Consider the following 21,162-nt stretch of genomic DNA (forward strand, 5'->3'; position numbering starts at 1 on the left):
AAGAAAATGCATAAGGGATTAATTTATTTTGTATTAGCTATGGTTGACGTATACCTTTGGCAAAATGTTCAACCTTTAATGTCGAATAAAGGGTTTCAGTCTCTTCAGTCAACAAAAAGGCGCAAAGTGTCTCTTGGTAAAGAGACTTTTGTATCTTGGCAGGTTTCTATCTTGTTCCGTGTGTCGTCTTTGACCGCAGACCGTTAAACTCCTCGAAAAGACAAACCAAAACACGTCGTGATGCTTTCACTATAAAAAGCACCTTTCACATCTGAACTAAGGATAATTTTAAATACTATAACAACCCCGCGTCTTACAGAGTTTTAAATATTATTTTACATTTAAACAGGCATTTATTTCAGGCTACTATAGCATTAAAATGAATTTCAACGATATGACGCTAGAGGCCGCCATTTACCGTCACAATTTTAGTGATGAGTCACTGATTAACCACTTCATGCGTGAAATATGAGAATTCCCTTCGGGATTTTGTCATCCTGATGCAAATAAATAAAAAACTTGAATGTATTGTTCACGAAATTATTCACATTTCCAGTGAGGTGAACAGTTTTAATTTGAAATATATGATAAATTCATCATTCCGTAAACAACACTGTTTAGAGTGAAAATCTAAATTATTTGGCCTGACATTAAAACACTGGTACAAAGTGTGATAAAAAATTTTTTACTTAGCCTTGACTCTTTAATTCAATGGTTTCCCACTGAACAGTGTATTTTAGCAATCACCATTTTCAAAAATAATACAAAAAGTCATAAAAGAATAAAATGGAAAAAATTGAGTGAATCCAACGGTAAACAACTAAATCCAACAGTGGCGGTTTTAGACCAAATATACCAGTTTTTCATTATTTCCTTTGGGAAGAGAGAAACAACAAAAAAAAGTTCAAAATGTTATTTTATGTACTAAATGATCCAAAGATCACTATGGTATGATATTTATGGTTGCAGATCCCTGATCTAGGAGATGGAAATGAATATATTTAATATATCAATACAACTGAAGATAAAAGTGCAATAATTTAATTTTTAACAAGTTGTTAAAGCAAAACTGTAAAGATAAAATAAATAAAATTGGTTCAAAACTAGTATTTCATCTAATGTGCAGAAGAACCTGAGAAATAAAAGAACAAGCAGCAGAATACAGGTTTCAGTTTTGATCTCAGACCAGCTCAACAATTCAAATTTTGTTTCCGAAGGACTTTAAAATGCAATTTATAAACGGGTGCAGTTTTTTTTTCAGTATTTGACTTAATTTCTGCATCAAGGTTCATGTCAACTAAATCTGATTTTCATTGAAACTGAAAAAAGATGCAAAAGATGCTTTTGGTTGACGTGTTCATAAACTGAAAACGTTTACAAAACTTCTTGTCAGTTTGATCAACTGGCAACAACAAAGAAAAAAACGAGTATTAGCTATAAGCTGCAGATGATTCTGACAAATAAAAATACACAGACGGTTATGAATGACAACTTTTTTATTGGGTTTACTTATGCAAGACCGTATAGATCTATCTTTAATCCCCTCATACTTAATTTGTACATTAACATTGCATAAGATCATATAGAAGTGATCCATGTAGTGATATGAGAACCATGTTGGTTGATGCAGCCGGAGGAAGAAATGACATTCAGTCCCACTGACTGGAATCGGTGACGGTCAGTCATGCATTACGGTGTCTGTGACTCCAATGCAAAACAAACTGGGCACTTAAAAATATTCAGCTACAGATTTGATAAGTTTGTCCATCAGATGAATGATAATTAATGTTGGATACTAAAGACTGAAGGAGGCGGGGCTTAAAGCCGCAGTACGTAACTTTTCTAAGCATTTTACATATTTATTAAAACTTACACCATGTTGTCAGATAATCTGTGAAAACTTTGATCTCCTCCCTGAGCTATTATTGCCATCTGAAAGAGCGTACCACTCCCAACTAAAAACAACCAATCAGAGCCTGGAGGAGGGGCTTAGTGCTGTCAATCAACCTGTGAATGTGCATTTAAATGTTCTTACAACTCACTGTTACAGAAAAACAAATTTTCCACTGTTATCAGTTGCTAAGTTAACTAGCATAGCATTGACGAGCTGATTTGCAGCGCTAAGACCCGCCTCCTGCTTCTGATTGGTTGCTTCCAGTTAACATTGGGAGAAGGCAGAGGAGCTAAAAAAAATTCACAGATTAATTCACACCAAACTGTCACAACACAGTGAGTTCTAACAAATATGTACAAAAAATATATATATACATTTTTTTTTACAAAAGTTACTTATGACAGCTTCAATAACCGCAAAGTAGAATGCATTAAATGTTTTTATATAACCAAAAACATAAACTTTTAAATCACTAAAGATATAATAAACCTTACCGGCTTTAGCTCAGTGAAAAACGAGATACATGACGTTTATTTCTACCAGAGGAAAACAAATTGCACTGCAAAAACAGAAAATCTTACCAAGTAGTTTTGGTCTAATTTCTAGACAAAATATCTGGGTACACTTGAAATAAGAAACCTAACTCAAGTCATTTGTCAGCGAGATATAGGCGCTTGCTTTAAGTTAATAATTTCCTAATATTGATGAAACTGATGATTCGGGACATTTTTCCACGTGACAATCTGCAGGTGAAACTAAGGAATTATTTACTTAACGCTTTTAACTGCATGTTTTTCTATTTCACCTGATTTGTCTCAAAACACACAAATACCCATAGTGGAAAAGATGTGGGGGAAAAATGTAGATTTCACTGATAACTAGCGATTTTTTTACGATAACAGAATATACGGTCGAATAAGACGGATTAACGAAATAAGAGGATTTTTATTTCTTTCAAATAAATCAAGACCATCTTTAAGCAACTTTTCACCAATAGGATTAGAGAAATCTACTGGCAGATTCTTCCATGTTCAACCAAACATTTTACCATCAGTGAAATAATCTGCTAGTGAACCTGCAACTTTTGATCAATGTTAAGGAATTAAATTAAAACAAGCTGCTATATGACGTAAAAGCTCCTTGTTAGTCACTTTAGTGTCGTTTCATGTGCTTTGAGGTATTTGTGGCAGACATTAGACCAAACCTCCTCGGTGACGGTTTTGCAGCGTGGCAGTCAGGAACGGACAGCAGGAGTGGAAGTTGGTCGTTACGTCGGTTAACGTGAGCGATCGGAGTGCAAAGACGTTAACTGGAAGGCTTCAGAATACTACAGCAAATGTAAACATAGCCTAGCTCTGGCAGGAAATCCAGTCTACTCTGATTAAAACCTCTCTGCACAGCCCAACTTTTACACTTTAAAAGCCCTTGTGTGTTTATACATGTGTTTATACATATATATATTTATCTAGTTCAAAAAACATGCATCCATACTCGTTCTGACGATATAAAAACTGGTTTAATTGAGTGTGTGTGTGATTAGATGGAGGTTCGTGAGTCGTTAACAAGTCTATGTACAACGTGTGCCAGCATTAAGAAATGTTTACTTGTCCCTCAATGTCTGAATTACACATAAGACATTGGATTTTGGTCACTGGGAAAAAAAAGGCAACACTAAATGATTATTTGTGAATGAAATATCCAACCTATATAAATCAATATATATCTATATAGATATTTTTATATCTATATAGATATATATATAAACAAACATATCAAACTTGAAACAACTTAAAAAAGTGTTCGACAATGTAGTATTTACATCATTGCAGGCTGTAAGCAGAGTGCACAGTGTCTCCCACTGTTAGTGCTTCTAATCCTGTTTGGAAACTGATCATTCAAAACGCTAAATATCACACTGAAGAAGAGGAAAAACATGTTTTCAAATGTAACAGTCAATTTCATAGCCAGCCAAGTTTAGCTTTGTTATTGGTTATCAAAACGTCTCAGAGAAAGATCCATTTTCAGCAACTTAACGATCCGCTTCATTTAATTTTTTAGTTTTTAACCAAAGATCCAGTAGAAACAACTTCCCTCTGAAGTCGGTTCTCTATACAGTGTACAAAACGTGCAGCTTTATCCTTAAAAGAGTTAAATACGAAGGAGTTTGGGTTATTTACATGGAAACTAAATGATCTCGATATGAAGGAAGTCCTTCACGCTTCCAGTCCAAACAAAAAAAATCCCAGTAAAAACTAAAACAACAACAGAAAAAAATCTAACATCACTGGAGAGAGAACATTTACTGTCACTTTCCTAAACAGGTTGATAATTGCTGGACTGAATAAAAATAAAAATATGCATAAAATAATTCACATTTAAATTTTTTTGGCAGTTCATTTAAAAATTGTGGAAAATTTTGTTAAATTTATCTAAACCAAACAGTTAAAGGTTTGCTACAAAAAACTCTTGCATCTCCACTGCTGACATGTTTAGCAATGAAACCGAGTCGGTTCTGATCCATTGGTGCAGGAATGGGCCGGTCAAAAAATGCTCAAAAAGCTTTAAAATAATTCATCAATGTAATGGCTGAAAACTGAAGTTAACGAGTTCGTAAAGCAGCAGGCTGCAGGCTAGCTCGTTAGCCTCACTGATTAGCTAGTGCTAGCTTGTTGACTACATTAAATAACATAATAACATAAAACATTACTGTCTTAAGACATTTGTTTCTTAACATATTTTAAAATATTTATTGTAACCGTTTTTTTTTTGTTTTGTTTTTAGACTTTTGTAGCATTTGACATCTCAAGATGTAAAGGAATAATAATAAAAATGTATTATTGAAATTAAGTGCTTTCATTTGTTGGGAGTTTAGTAGTTTTGTTAAGAGTCTTTTTATAATAATCAATACAAATTTTACAGATAACATAACTATAAAAACTATTTCAGAAGCAAAATAATTTATTTACTTTTAAATAAGATGACTGAAATCAAATCAGATTTTTTTCTTTGTGGAACTGGCATCATCTAAATAATTAAGTCACCAAAATACATAAAATAAATACAAATAAATCCAAAGAATTCAGGCAAAAAAACAAATAGAGGTCAAATTAAATGAAAAATTAAGAGTTAAAAAAGTAGAAAAATGAAGAAATCAAAAATAAAAACAGAAATAAAAAATAAAGGTGTCAAAAAGAAAAATAATTTTTAAAAATGGTGTCCTACCGGCCCACGCTCACTAATGGATCTGGACCCGAAGACGGTTCCTAACCGACCCAATGTGTGGAGATCCTGATGCAACAGGGAGTTTTGGGTGTAATGCCCCTTTACCTCCGCAGCCACATCACAGCGACTCCTTCGTTTTCTTCATGTTGATAATAAGAGTGGAATAATAATCCCTGGGACCCGGTGAGCTCAGACTAGAGATCTTTGGATAAACGTTTGATTAGCGTCCAACAGGCTGAACTCGCTCTTTGTGGTTCAAAATTCCCTTCTTGACCCTCCAAGCATTGATTTCCTGTCATACTTGGTGTTAAAAACCAAACTGATCCCTTACTGGAGCCTCCAGGTGAAAGACAGAAACTCATCAGATGACCCTGAGTGACTCGTTGGCCCTAAATGATGGCGGCCATATTTTATAGCATAAAACAGTCGATTACATTTCCTCACTTTCAGATAAGGAAAAAAAAAAAAAAAAAAACTTGCCGCCAATTCAAAATAAGCAAAAAGGTCCAGTTTAAATGTACAGGCACGACTTGTCAGTAAACAGACTTATTTACATGGAGAAATAAAAACAGAAGAAGTGAAGGGAAGACGAATAAATGCACAGCGCCAACCCAAAAACTGTTTGTGCTCAATGCTCTTCCACAGATATGATGAAAACACCTGGAGCTCCTAATACTGAGGCCGCCTCACATCCGGGATCCCCGCTCCTGCAGGATCTGCAGACAGACGCAGCAAGACGTTAAACATACCACTGAAAACCTGGAGGCACTGGGAATGTGTTCTCTAGTTCTGCTTTTATATCCCAGTTTATTATTTATTAATATTGATCATTCAATCTTGTTTTTTGTGCCAGTAAGTCGTTATTTTAATTTTCAGAGACACAAAATATAAGGTTGACCTGAATCTCCTTAGAAGAAGCAAAACGTGGAAGAAAAATAGCTGATAAAAAAAGAGAAGAGCAGCTATATTTGTGTCGCTTGTTAATTTTTAATCATATTTAAAAATTTACTTCTACCCTTTTACTGTGAAATTGAAGTAAGCCTCTCGGTTATTCATGTTGCTCACAGAGACATTAAGATCTACGCTTTTTATTTGTGTTTTAAAATCCTGTATTAGTCATTTAAACACTTTACAATATTAAACAGCAGAGATTCACTAGAGTCAGAGAAAAAAGCCAGAACCTTAGAAAATACCAAATAAACAATTTAAGGGTAAACATCTTTATAATGGCTTTTAACTCAATTACAAATAATTTAAAAATAGGATTTGGGAGAAAAATATAAACATTTTTGTTCCCCATTTCTGAAAATAAAACTCATGAAAGAGATTGAAGGCGTTAAATGTTTCAAGCTTTTATTTCTTGTAGTTTTGATGATTTTAGCTTAAAACCAATGGAAAATCTTTGTCAAATTCTAAACATTTGTCACAATAACATCGTTTTTACCAGCGTTGCTCTGAGCAGCAGCTCCTATGATGAGCCCTGCAGCCCCACCAGATGGTTGCTAATTGCTGCTGGCTAGTCTGAAGGAGCTGAGTGAGGAAGGAGCTGCGACTGGAAGGCGGGGCTAGGTCCATCCAGACGTTTTGTGGCTGAATGGTTGCCATGGAGATTGAAGGATTTCTCAAACATGTATGACTTTTTTCTAAAGCACCTTAAAGCTACATGTATTGTGAATTGGCGCTAGATAAATAATTTAATTTAGCAGATGTGAATCAAAGCAAAACATTGTCACATAATGGAAAGATAAAAACAGTTGATTTTATATAACAATTAAAATGAGAATCACACAAAATAATCCAAGAAATAAACTCGTGAAATATTTCACTGTGATGAAACTCTTTTCTGTTTCTGAGCAGGGAGCGTCCGCTCCGTCTTCCTGGTTTTTCTGTGCTGCAGCCTCTGATTCAGCGCGCCCTGCATTAACCCGGGAAGCGAGCGCGTCAATAACTATTAGGCTGGGAAACAAACGGAGCTCTTCCCGTCCGGCAGAACGCTTCACCTGGACGCCCGGCGCCGGGTCTCTGGAGGACGCCCACTTCCTCCCGACGCGGGGAAACGTCTCTGCTAGGACAGGTTAGCGCTGCAGCTAACTGAGCTGCAGCTAACTGAGCTGCTAGCAGGCAGCCCTAATCTAACCCAGATTACAGAAATCATCACTGGAGCTTCATTACAGGTGGAAACGTGTTTGTGATAAAACTCAATGAATAATAACAAAAATTAACTAAATATCAATAAATAAAGATTACTTTACTATTTTAAATAAACATTCAGTTCAATATAGGAATTATAAGTGAGTTTTATGATAACCCAAAATTTATTCTAATAAAAATGCATTTTAATAATATATTTTTATTTTAAATTATTTAATAATAAAATATTGGAATTGCACCACAGAGATAAAAATCTGGAGTACAATTATTACCATTATTTTACCATACATTACTTTAATATTACTACATTATAATTTTTTGATAAATATTGTTTCTAACTCAATAAAACATTTAATTAAAATTTTAAAAATAAAATATAACAGAATAAAGTTTTATTGGTCCATCATCTTCCACAAATCGCAAAATGCATAAAATAATAGATAATAGTTTTTTTTATTATTGTACTGTTTTTACCCAACAGGCCTGATTTTAAAATAGAAAAACAGTGTCTGGGAGTTCTGGTTTCATTGATCTGAACATTTCATTCTCGCAGCTTCACCTTTGCCTTCTCGCTGGGCTCGCTGTTGGTCCCGTACGACTGGTTGTGCAGCTCCTTGGAAACCACGCACAGGAACTCGGCCTGGTCTTCGTTTCCGTAGTTATAGGAGGAGCCGATGCTGACCAGCTGCGACGAAACACAGCCAAAATCAAACAAATCAGCTGAAAGGTTTGGAGAATCAGAAAAACCTGGAAACCAAAACATGAAAAACAGCAGAGGAAAAACCCAGAACCTTAAAAAATACCAGTTAAACCCATTAAAACCAGATTGTAACCAGCGCCCCATAATCCTTTGCTGAATCACATGACCAAACAAACACTTCCTGAACCGGAAACAAGATGGAGGCGAACAGCAGCAGCTAATATCGACCCAGTTTCACTGATCGGGACGATAAGAAGCGACTCACGCCGGCCGGAACCGAGGTCCAGGTGTCAACTGCTTCATACCAGGTACTGACTGATTATCTGTGTATTAAATAATTATGTTTCATAAAATATTATTTCTGACATTTCACCCTCAGAAGTCTGACTACTGTCTCCCATTAACCCCCCGCCCCAAACGGTGGCACTAATCTTCTTCCGTACGTCCCCCATCCTTGTCTTTTTAAATAATATCTTAAAGTCTGGCTTTTATTTCGCAAACTTTACTCAAGTAATTATTTAAAATACTATTTAAAGACCTGATAACAATTCAGAACAACAAAATAAAAGTCAGTGATTCACAAAACGAGGCAACAGAAATCTAAAACACAGACGAGCATTCAGGAGACAAACGCAGAACTACGGAGACGACAGAGGAGCAGGAGTTTAGCCATGAGCAAAAACATGCTGGAGGAAAGTTTTCCAACTCTGGCGGACAAACAAGCAAAGCTTGGAAAACTGCAGCAATCTGAAGGATTTTTACTGTAAATTTTAGCTGATTGTGAGATTTCTTCACAAGCTGCTGACAGAACCACATGTGAAAATTGAACGTTTTCTACAATGAGAAGCGTGAAAAGCAGCAGCTTCTGGCTGAAAGCGCTGCAGACTGCAAGCGTCCCGCCTGAACCCAGCTGTGCATGTTCAGACATGCATCGCCTCATTACTCCCTGCTGCCTGATACTTGTTGTTGTGAAGCAGACTCGCAGCGAAAAGGAAGCCATATCCTCCACTAGCTTCCTCTTGTAACAAACCCACTGAGCTTTTAGTTGCTTTCGTTCAGAAAAACTCTCTGGAACTCGTTTTGATCGGAGATTTTTCAGATCTGATGTAAAAATCATCACATTTGCTGCTCAAACAGGTTATTTCTCATTCTGAAATCTCTTTTTTTATTAGTTTCAGCTCAAATAAATCGACTCAGAAATGTGGATTTGGTTTCATAACAATAATAGCAGGGTTTCCCCTGGTGTATTTTCAGCCTGGCGGGCCACCAGGCTGAAAATTGTTCATTTACAATAAGAGTGAAAGTAGCTGAATATCCTCCACTAACTTCCACGTCTTGAGTTTTTTTTTAGATGGTTGTGGATTAGAAAAACATCCGGAAACTTCTGTCATCCTGAGATTGTTTAAATAATTTGCTGCTCAAACCAAAATGTATCATCCTGAAAACTCACACTGTAGTTTCAGCTCAAATAAATCGGCTCAGGACTGTGAAGGAGGTTTCATATTTACATAATGAGGAAATAAAATCACAGACAGTAACAAAAGGTGACGGGTTTTCTTTAGCAGAACAAATGAAGAGTGGAAATAGCCGGCAGCTAGGCGTCTACTTGGGACAAACAATGGCTAAAGGGGTGTGTATGGACAACAGGGATCATGCAGTGACCGGCCCGTAAACACGGCTGTGGGACACACCTCTCCGCTGTTGTTTGGCAAAGCAGACTCCTCTCCCTTCACCTCCCTTGACACAATCAGCAGATACTCTGCCTGGTGGGCCCGCCCGTAACCTATACTGACAAGCTGTAACGACCAATCAGAGCACAGAGAGCATGCTCGGGTCATGAATCATCGTCCGATTCGCCGAGCGGCCGATTGGTTCTGTCAAACATCAGACTGAGGATTTCTGGATCAACGTGAGCGCAGCAGGGCAGGTGAAGCACATGACATGAGCGCCGCCGGAGCGCCGCGGCCGCAGGTACCTGCTCGAACTTCCAGCCGTCAGACATGGTGGACACCATCTGGGTCAGCTCCTCCTCCTGGCACTGCAGAACCCGGTACACATGCTTCACCGGAACCTGGCAGGAAACACGCAACAAATCGTGAAAAACACCAGAACACACACAATAAACTGACAATGAGTGGCTTTTATTACAAAATAACTGATTTAATTATCAATTAATTCATTCAATCGGCTGGAAGAACATTTTTAGCAGAAATTAGGACAAATATTTATACATTTTTCAGTCCTCCTCTTTAAATATGTTCTACCAAAAACTCAAGAGACATGATTTTAGCTTCACTTGGTTGTTTCTGTAAAAATAAAATAAAAAATAAAAAAAAACAACTTTTATGAATTGTTTATTGATTAAACCATCACCATGTCATGATAATATGAGGCAGATAATCTGAGTGAAAACTGATGGCCTCCACCTCCTCCCTGAGCTAATACTGTCTTCTGAAGAAATGCACCAGAAAAACAACCAATCAGAGCCAGGGGCGGGGCTTAGTGCTGTTAATCAACCTCGTGTATGCTGCTAATGTGCTAAACGTATTGTTACAGGAAAACATCATTGGTGGCTATGCTAACTAGCCGAGCGTTCATGGTGTGACTGACTAAGACCCGCCTCCTGGCTCTGATTGGTTGTTGGGGGAGAAAGAAAGAAAAAAACAATTAATCCATACAGCAACAATATAGTGACAAACATGTACAAAATACTTTTTATTTTAAAGAACATACTGCAGCCTAATTTTTTATTTTTTTTGGCAGAATCTCAACAAGTGAAGCTAAAATGAGTTTGTGGTAAAACAAATAAAACAAACTATTTTCTCCAGTTTTTTTCGATAGAAATGAATGGATCTGATTTCAGGAAGCGTCCTGCTGGGTACCTGTGATGTTTTGCAGTCCCGTTCCCTGATCTTGTCCTTGATGAGTTTTATTAATGATGTGATGTTGTAGAACTCGGCTTCCTCCAAAACTCCTGGAGACAGAAAAAAAAGTTTGATTTCAGATTTGTCCCTTCAGAGCCTCCGTAGCAGAAACAGCAGCTACCTGACCACGGAGAAAACCCTTACCTTCCTCCGCCAAGTCCCGGTTGAGCACCAGTTTGCCATGCCTCAGGTAGTTCAGCACTGGGCCGAAGTACGTGGGGTCTCTGTCAATGAGATAGGCACCAGTTTCATCCTGCAGGGGCGAGAATGACGGGTTCAGAGGTCAAATATGCAGATTCAACTCATTGAAAGAGTATTAAGCGTTTCTCAGGCACATTGTTCCATTTTATAGCACTATGTTGACACAAGTTAAAATAATGCAAAAATATTTAATATGACTTAAAAATTTGACTTAGAAATTTAACGTCTTGAAATTGGGCCTCTGTCTCTTTAAGAAGCTCCTGCTCTTTCTGAAGCTCCGCCTCCTGGAAGTCGTCCAAACATGGCTCCTCTATTAACCCTTTAACGAGGTTTTAACCAGCGCTGCTCTGGGGGCGGGGCTTTGAGGCACAGCACCTGAGATTACAGCATTACTCACTCACTCTCTGGTTACCTAGCAACCCACTCACTCACTCTCTGGTTACCTAGCAACTCACTCACTCACTCTCTGGTTACCTAGCAACTCACTCACTCACTCTCTGGTTACCTAGCAACTCACTCACTCACTCTCTGGTTACCTAGCAACCCGCTGTCTGATGGTTAACCGAGATGCTTAAAAATAGAAAACAACGGTGAGAAGTGAAACTTTTGGATAAAACAGGGAAGGTTTGGCAGCGTTCCAGGTATTTAAAGCAAAAATCTAATCAATAGTCATCAATAAACTGATACGAATCCTTTATACCGTGATATGTTTTCCAGCCCAACACTCCAGGTATGTTTTTTAAGACATTTAAAGCTGAAAAAGTCAATTTTACGAGATGCTGACCCTTTAAGGTCATATCCTGGGGTTTTAATGGTTGCACTCCGGGCCACACAAAGCGTGGCTGCTTTGGGATATCACCGCTGTATTCCCGCAGGTTTCATCCCGATTCCTTCACTACCGCTGGGTATTCCCCTCTTCCTGAGCTGTGATTAGGCGGCGCGTCTCCCGGGGGGCGAGGAGAGCGAGTTGAAACAATTAGAGCAGAACAGAAAAGATCTGGAACAACAGGCCGATCCCGCTGAGGCCCGCCGCAGAAAGCAACCATCAATTAGCCCGTTCTGCTCGCTTGGGTGGCTGGCCGTTCATAACAAATGGAAAATAAGACTTGAGCAGCATCGTCTCCGGCATAAATGTGCATTTATGATCGCTTCCAATCAAGAGACACGAAGTTCCAGATAAGCTGCATCTTTTCTGCTTTCATCAGGGGAATATTTGCTTTTTCCTCAAAAAGTGCCACTTCCAACCCGGTTCTTCCCCGAACGGATCCATTACTGGTGGTTTCAAACCCTCTAAATGCCAGATGTCGCCTCATTCACAGGGATTATCCATTTGCAAACAGGCAACGTTACTGCAGAAAAAGATTTAAACGCCCACTGGTCGCCATGGTGACCCGCATTCATCTTGCCGCATTCAATATGCATGCTAACAACATTAGCTAGCATGTTGTTAGCATGCTACGTTTAGCATGTTTAGTCAGCTAAGAAAAATAATACAATTTATAACAGCGGAATACAGTAATAATACGAGAAGACAAATTAAAGCTGTCAGAACGCAAGAAAAAAAAATATGAAAACAAAAGTCATAAAAGTGCAATAAAGTCACAATATGAGAAAACAGTCATAGCATTACTAGAATAAAGTTGTTCTATTAGGATGATTAAGAACCGATTTCACAAAAACTCCTTCAAAAAATTTTACATTGAAAAGAGGGACACATGCAAACAAGTTCACATCTCAGTTATTCATAAAGAAATATTTCATCAACTCGTCAACAAATCTTCATAGCTCTCCATGATTTATCATTTAGCAATTTTATGACTTTTTCTGCTAATATTATAACTTTATCCTGATAATTGAACAATAATAATAGTCCCTCAGCTTGGCCTTGATATTCTATTGTGTTATGCTGCTAATTTTATACAAAGACATTAAAATTCAGGTTTTATTATGATAATAGGTGGAAATCGGCCCAGAAGCCTCTCTTTGTTAGCACCATTATCCCAAGATGGATTCAACTCTGCAGCCATTAATCTCTCTAATAATGAGACACAGTCCCAGCGCATCGCCTCTTCTAATGAATCTAAAGCCCTCTCGGCAGACTGACCTCTTTTCCACGTCAGAAATATTCCACAGGAGCCCACAGGACGCTATTCTGGCCCGCCGGGTCACTTTTGAAACTTTTAAAATCACAAGAGTTCAAGTACAAGAACAGGTAGGCCCAAATGGAGAACGACTCGACCTGAAGCGCTCACCCAGATCCAGAGAAGAGCCACTAAAACTAAAGATCAATAAACATTTACCACTGAATCAGAAAACATTTTAAAGATACAAACAAAACAACAAATGAAACAAATGATGAAATCTTTGTTAGCAAAGCAAAAAGACTCAGTTGAGATCAAAACATTTATCATCCAGTTTTCAGTGGAGACAAAATACACAAACAGAAATGAGTTTGTTTTAATTCATCATGCGATTAGTTGATTAAATATTCAACTGGAGGCTTCAACTAACTGACTTGCTCTTCGGTGATGTTTTCCAGCCCAACACTCCAGGTATATTTTTTAAGACATTTTTACCTGCTGTGTAAGAAACTGCTTCAAGTTTCCCCCAACTTTACCTGATCATAAACTAATCACTGTTAGTGATTAGTTCTTCAGGCATATCGTTCAGCCCCAACTAAAACAACCTGCTGCATCTTTTCTGCTGCAGTCGCCTGAACGCACCGTCAGAAGCACACGCGTGTTTTCACTGCAGGCGCTCCGACTTGTCACGGCGTGAAAACCCAGAGGAAACTGGAAATCCCACCGACAGGTGAGGTTTAGTTTCACGTAACACGAAATCTGGTTCTCCTGTTTTCAGCAAGTCAACAACACAGCAGCTCTGACAAACCATCAACAACCGAACTGATACAGCAGGAAGTAAAAAAACTTACATCTGAAATGCAGAACTGCAACTGCATGTTTCTCACAACAACAACACGTTTTTGTACTGAAGATTATTACTGTTGGTGAATGACTTCTGCTTTAAATTAAAAACATTATTACAAAAGTCAAAAAACATTGATAATTTGATTTGATTGCACGTTAATCAACATTACTGCAATTCATGGCCGAGTTAATATCTAGGAATTAACATAATATTTAAAGTTTATTGTTTATCCCAAAAAGCAGAAAGCAGAAAAAACAAAACTACTCGATGCAATTTACACAGACACATGGTTATATGAAGAAGTAAAAAACAACAAAATACAAACATTTGGATAAGAAATATAAAATATATATTTATGGGAAATACAGCAGCATCAAGCATGTGAACAACATCGAAGTTTTAGCTTCTCCTGGTTCAAAGAAAGTCTCTACTGTTGCACTTCAGGCAACAAAATGTTTGTTTCATTAATTAGAGCTGAATTATTTGTGTATCAGGACATTTTAAAGTATTACATGCATAAAAAAAAAGCTTAAGAGATCAAATAAAAAAAATCTTCAGAATGTGGCAACAATTTTTTATCTGATTAACCGTCAGACTAATCGATCATTAAAATAATCGATCATTAAAATAATCATTAGTTGCAGCCTAAATAAAGATCAGAGCCGTCGCTCAATAAAAACATGAATAAAAATGTGGGCTGTGGAAATTATTCCACTCTAAACTTTTTCACCGTGATTGCAGCATTGATGTTGCCATGACAACGGTTTCAGGCCTGGTCTTTAAAGGAAGCAGCCAATCAGAGCCAGGGAGAGCGGGTGAACAGCCAATCAGAGTCAGGGACCGCGGGTGAACAGCCAATCAGAGCCAGGGAGCGCGGGTGAACAGCCAATCAGAGCCAGGGAGCGCGGGTGAACAGCCAATCAGAGTCAGGGACCGCGGGTGAACAGCCAATCAGAGCCAGGGAGCGCGGGTGAACAGCCAATCAGAGCGCAGCTCTGCATGAACCTTATCAACCCTCTGCAACATAAAACAAATCCTCCCACAGGAAACGACACGCCCTGCACCCACTCAGCTGAGCATCAGCTCAGCAAAAAACGGCCCAGTCAAAGTAAACATGATGTCTGATGGAGGAGAAACATCCCCATAATTCAACAGCACTCAAAGCCTCTGCAGTCTGAACAGCCGAGTTGCAACTGCAGCAGCAGAAGTCGAGGCGTGGCTGGAAACGATGAAAGCAGAAAATATTCTGATGATGTAAAAACATTAATAATTAATGATTTATTGATCAGGATAAATTCAGTTATTGATGGAAAAAAAACTCAAAACTGAAGACGATCAGAAAAGTAACAAACACGCTGCTAATGGAGGCTAATGCTACATTAGCTAAGCTAATTATTTTAAAAATCAGACGATTTTTGTTTTATGAAAATATTTTATGTTTAGCTTTTTGTTAAACAGGAAAAAAATATTTTAGGTGTTTATATTTTTGGGTCCTCTTGATGTGACGAGTTTGGCCGGTTAGGAAAAGCTGCAGCCTGGTTTGAGTTTCTGAGGCCTGCAGCAGCAGCAGAGGTGAAGCTTTCCTGCAGATAAAGGCCGAAGCTATTGGGTATCAGAATAACTTCATTACCTCGCCGCTCAGCTCTTACTGCAGGGAGGCGGCGCAGGGGGAGGCGATACGCCGTTAAATATTTACGCCGCCTCCCGCCGCGTTCCCAGGCACGGCAGAAAACCTGAAGAAAATACCTCCATGGGCAGCAAATGGATATGAATATGAAAAGACGGCAAAAGAACAAGAATCCTTTGTGATGGGCCGCATGAAAAATTGATGCGGCTCTGAAAGCAGATCTGGCACTTCACTCAAATTTAACCAGGAAGAGGAGGAGAAATTCACCCCTGAAGGAGTCGCCATGACGACATCCATTCACCGCGTTGGCAGTGACTGATCGCTATCAATATGGTGGATTAAATATTTAACAGTAAGACTTCTGAAAAGCAGACAGAGCACATGACAGGACTTCCTCCCTGGTCCAAACCCAAAGCGCCAACAGCATGAATAATGCAGCTCTGCTCCAGAGTCCTGCAGCATGTCTGGCTGCGAGACGCAGGAGGAACGGGACGCAGGAGGAACGGGACGCAGGAGGAACGGGACGCAGGAGGAACGGGACGCAGGAGGAACGGGACGCAGGAGGAACGGGACGCAGGAGGAACGGGACGCAGGAGGAACGGGACGCAGGAGGAACGGGACGCAGGAGGAAACGAGACGCAGGAGGAACGGACGCAGGAGAACGGGACGCAGGAGGAACGGGACAGGAGGAACGGGACGCAGGAGAACGGGACGCAGGAGGACGGACGCAGGAGGAACGGGACGCAGGAGAACGGGACGCAGGAGGAACGGGACGCAGGAGGAACGGACGCAGGAGGAACGGGCGCAGGAGCAACGGGACGCAGGAGCAACGGGACGCAGGACGGGGCGCAGGAAACGGACGCGGGACGCAGGAGGAACGGGACGCAGGAGGAACGGGACGCAGGAGGAACGGGACGCAGGAGGAACGAGACGCAGGAGGAACGGGACGCAGGAGGAACGGGACGCAGGAGCAACGGGACGCAGGAGGAACGAGACGCAGGAGGAACGCAGGAGGAACGGGACGCAGGAGGAACGAGACGCAGGAGGAACGAGACGCAGGAGGAACACGCCGTGACCAGGCTGGACCCCGCCATGCGGGGGCCGCCGCCCCGACCGGCCATGGGGGGCGCTGCCCCTACCCAATAGGGCGGCGCTGCCACAGAATTTGAAACTGCTGCTGCGCTATTTACTCAGCAGGTCGTTGCTAAGCAGCTAAAGAATGAGTGAATTAATTGATGCCGCCTTTTTAGTTTGAACAAATTTATTCTCAGTTATAGGACCAGGATTTTTATCACTTTCTTTTAAAATATTTGTTATATTTAACCAAGTTTAATACGTAAAATAAAAGCTGATTTGTGTGCAGAAATGTCGGCTTTTCAGCAAAATCTCTGGATCAACGTGGCTCTGCTATTTATAGACATTTTCTGTTGCAAAATGTTGGTGACAGATTTAAAAATAAAATGTCTCCTTCTGGTTTGGTCAAGTTTGTTTCATTCTTCAACTGCAGTTGGGGGCCGCAAAAAACATTTTTTTAAAAATCAGTTCAAAGACCACAAAAGCCCCCCGGCCCACAGTTTGGGGCACCGTTTAATAATTCCAGGTTAAGTGGAGCTCAGTTCAAGATAAAGTTCAAAATTTTCAAAAAATGTAAAAGAAAATAAAAGAAATATTTACGTGAGTAAATAACTCACAATTGAGTTTTGGTTTTGGATTATTTTTAATGTTTCTGTTTAGTGATTTACAGAAAGTAAGTGAATTTTAGTGTGATTTTTACACACGGTATTGATTTGTGAATGGGTAATTTAATTTAATTTAATGAGTAGGATTGGAATAAATACTGAACAGGCCACAATTTGCATCGTTTTTGAGCCGCAGTCGGGAATAACAAGCAGCGCTGCCGGCTCCGCAGTGTGATGCTCACTCAGGACCCGGGATTGAAACGACTGATCCATCACTCAGAGGATAAACAGAATAAAAACCCACAAGCTGATTATTTAGAGATTAAGATATTCGCATGGAAATACCAGCTGAGCCGTCATCTCAGCTCAGGATATTAGAGAGCAGGAGTGAAGAGGAGGACAACAACAATAAATCAGGGGCAGAAACATAAACAATAACTGCAGATGACACAAAAATATATCCAGCAATAAAACACAGACTAAAGAGTAAACAGAAACACTGAAGCTAGGTTCTGATGTGTACATACTCCAAAATATAAAATACTTCAGAAAACTTGAACTAAATTATTCCAAACGACTGTGATGCAGATTGTAATGAAATACTCAAGTAAATGATGAATGTTAACTACAAAAAAGGCTGCAATTCAACCAAAACTGTACTAAAGAAATACATGAAAAATATGCAGAATGTACAAAATTGTTTATCCAATTACTTGATTAATTTTTAGAATAACTGATTACCGAAATGATTGTTAGACTAAATTTGGGCAGAAAGTTGTGTATTTGTTGACAAGCTACTCCCATCCAAAATGTCAAATATTAGTGAACACAAACATAAACATGGAACATAAAATTTAAAACAATGATTTAATGTCAAGTCTCAAGAGTGATTCAATGTCATCTTAAGATATTAAAAAAATTTACTTTTTGAGGTTTTAAACTTTTTCTCAAATCAAATAAAGTTTCACCAACTACAAGCAGTTTCTATTGACTTTATAAAATGATCTACTTCCATCTTGGGCTTTTCCAAGAACTTTACACTTGAAAATAATCCGGATTAAATGTAATCCAGATTTGTTGTGAATTGTGAAATGGCCCTTTAGTTAAAGATGAAGCTGCGAATAAAATGCTGACTTCAGTTTCACCCAACCAGCCAATACTGAGCAAACAAAGCAAAATAAGATGAATGTTCATCACACAATAGGGTGATCACTACATTATTATTATATTATAGTTACATTGGTGCATTTTAAAGCATTTCCATGCGTCAGTGAAACCCATTAATCACTGTGTGACACCTGGATGAGATGCTTCTGATGGAGGAAACTTTTTAACTGTCGGGTCTTTATAGAAAAACAGAAGAACCACAAAATCATACAGTCCGATATTTAACAGCAAGCATTTTAAATATATGTTGTTTTACTGAAGGAAAGATCTGGAAACTTTCACTGAGCATTAAAAAGGAGCGAGCTGGCAGCGTTATGTCATGTGGTGACTGTCGGAATCTAGCTAGCAGGCTAATGCTAACTAGCATCCACATTTCGTTGAGCGACACCTGAATTCTTAGTATTTTTATTAAAAACTGAGTGCAATAAAAAGGAGAATGATATCGAAACCACCTTAAAGCCTCTACTGCCATTAAATAAACATTTGGCGTCCGGCTTCGGGTTTCCGAAGCGCAGCCCAGTGTTAAGTGCTAAGTTAGCTAAGTGCTAAGTTAGCTTAGCATGTACCTTGTCGGAATCGAGCTCCGGATCAGCCTGGCTCAGCCTGAACAGAAAGGATTTCGGGTCTCGGCACAGCGTCTGCCTCGTCGTTAGAAAATACGTCCCTCCGACATTTAGCCGGATCCACTTGGAGGCTCCGACCCCAGGGGAAGAATGGGTCGGACATCTCCGGTGAATGGAGCCGCTTGTCTCGGAGCTGTTCTCTGCCATCCCGCTCCACTCCGCGCCTCGCCTCCTCCGCCCTCGCTTCGGCTCTGATCTGATCGAGCGGCTGACAGGAAGTGTCGACGCTGCCGCAAGCCGCCGACTGGGAGTCCGCCAGTCACTGCAACCTCCGCGGCCACTCCTACCCGCCGCTGTCCGCCCAGGCTTTCCACACGACTGCTGTACGGAAGGCGATTAGGGCCACCACAGAGTCAAAATTATTCTGACATTTTAGAAGGTCTGAGGTTAAAGTCAGAATTTTGATTTTAATACGTCTTTGCAGATCGGAAAAAATGAGTATAGTTTTGGCAAAAAATTCAGAAATGTTCTGGAAAATACTTGGAAGTTTCTGAGTTTGAAAAGTAGATATAAAAATATTATTGTTTTTGGGGGGTTTTTTAAAGAAAAAACAAGGACATTTCTAAGTTTGAAACATCAAAGATTTACCTGAAAAAAGTCAGTTTTTTAGATTAATCTGAGAACTTCTGAGCTTCAATAGTCTAAACTATTATGAAACTCAGAAATGTTTACTCGACACCTTATGAGATTAATCTAAAATTGTCTCAGCTTTTAGTCGTATACTATACATATTTAGTATATAAACCACATTTTGCCATTTTAGAATTCAGACTTTAATCTCAGAACTAAGACTATTTTTCAAAACCTAAAATATATTTCTGAGATTAAATTTCTCTTTTGTATAGAAAGATTAAAACAAAATTTGACATACAGAATGACAAAAGTGCCACAATTCAACAAATGAATAAAAATATATATATTTTTCATTACAAAAGTAATTTTGTTATCCAAAATGTATTAAGTAAATTTTGGATAAATAACTCAATATGAAATGCATTAATGGTGGGGAAATTCATTTATCTTCAACAATACAGATTAAAAACAAAAAAACATAAGAAAATTATGTTTACAGTTATTAAAAAGAATTTGTTTAAAAGAAATGTTAACTTGAGTAGTCATTAAAAATGTACTGCATTTTATTTTATAATAAATTAGAAAATGCAAATATCACTGATGGCCTCAGTATTTAACTTTAATAAGTGAAGCCAAGTTTTGAGAGAATCAAAACTAAGAACACTTCAAGTATGTTTAAAATTATAAATCAACTTTTTCCCCCAGTTGAGTCTTGTCTCGTTTCTTTGTCCAGCTGGACCGGAATGGTGACCCAGTTTTGCATATTAACAAATCCTGTTTTAAATAAAGAAATCAGAATTTGAATGAGTGAGTCACTAACTCTGATTCAGAGAATTAAAAGCAGGGATTTATTAAGTCGTGGTAAATTTGACATTTGTGTGCAGTCTCCCTTGATTTGTATTCCCATCGTGGGAATAATAACGATGACAAACCCAAGAAAAACCCAACTCAGCTTCAAAGTTTGAGTTGAATATTCAGTAAATATGGTGACATCAATATTTAATTTGGATAAATGGAATTAGGTTGTACAAGTAACAGACTAAATTAAAAAAATTACAGAATTTCTGAGGCCAAGTTTACATTCTGCATAGGATTTAAAAAGAACAGAACAGGTTGAACTGTACGGGTGGATGCCAAAAGTGCCACAATCACACACATGAATAAAAACATTTCAGATTAATCTCCTCTGTTCTGATTTATTTTGTAGCAAATTATCATTTCAAAGAAATATCCAAGCTTTTTTCTAGACAGTTTCTGAGCTTAATCTAAAAATGTCAGATTTCTCTGGTGGAGGTTTACTTTTAGTTCATCTCAAAGCCTCTAATTCACAGACATGGAGTCCAGACTAATTTTTCAAAATCAAAGACATTTCTGAGATCAAATTCTGTATGCAAGAATTTTAAAACCACCAAAACAAATTCCACCCTATGGAATGCCAGAGGTGCCACAATTCAAGAAATACAAAAAGAAAAG

The 21,162-nt window shown here is 38.7% G+C and overlaps 1 protein-coding gene across 2 annotated transcripts; it reads right to left on the minus strand.

The window, feature by feature from the left end:
• Window positions 1-1,478: 1,478 nt before the first annotated feature.
• Window positions 1,479-19,420, minus strand: kctd5b (potassium channel tetramerization domain containing 5b). Of its 2 annotated transcripts, XM_055057956.1 has the most exons (7): window positions 19,060-19,420; window positions 11,036-11,144; window positions 10,850-10,941; window positions 9,943-10,038; window positions 9,659-9,763; window positions 7,827-7,952; window positions 1,479-5,832 (listed from the first exon to the last, which is right to left on the minus strand). In XM_055057956.1, exons 1-7 carry the CDS (start codon window positions 19,261-19,263, stop codon window positions 5,803-5,805), a joined length of 762 nt encoding a protein of 253 aa, XP_054913931.1. In that variant the 5' UTR covers window positions 19,264-19,420; the 3' UTR covers window positions 1,479-5,802. The 2 variants fall into 2 exon arrangements, with proteins under 2 accessions (XP_054913931.1, XP_054913932.1); XM_055057957.1 differs by lacking the exon at window positions 9,659-9,763.
• Between the last annotated feature and the right edge of the window lie 1,742 nt (window positions 19,421-21,162).

The sequence above is a fragment of the Poeciliopsis prolifica genome, unplaced genomic scaffold (genome assembly GCF_027474105.1).
Source record: "Poeciliopsis prolifica strain line A6 unplaced genomic scaffold, Auburn_PproV2 SCAFFOLD049, whole genome shotgun sequence".
Lineage (NCBI taxonomy): Eukaryota > Metazoa > Chordata > Actinopteri > Cyprinodontiformes > Poeciliidae > Poeciliopsis > Poeciliopsis prolifica.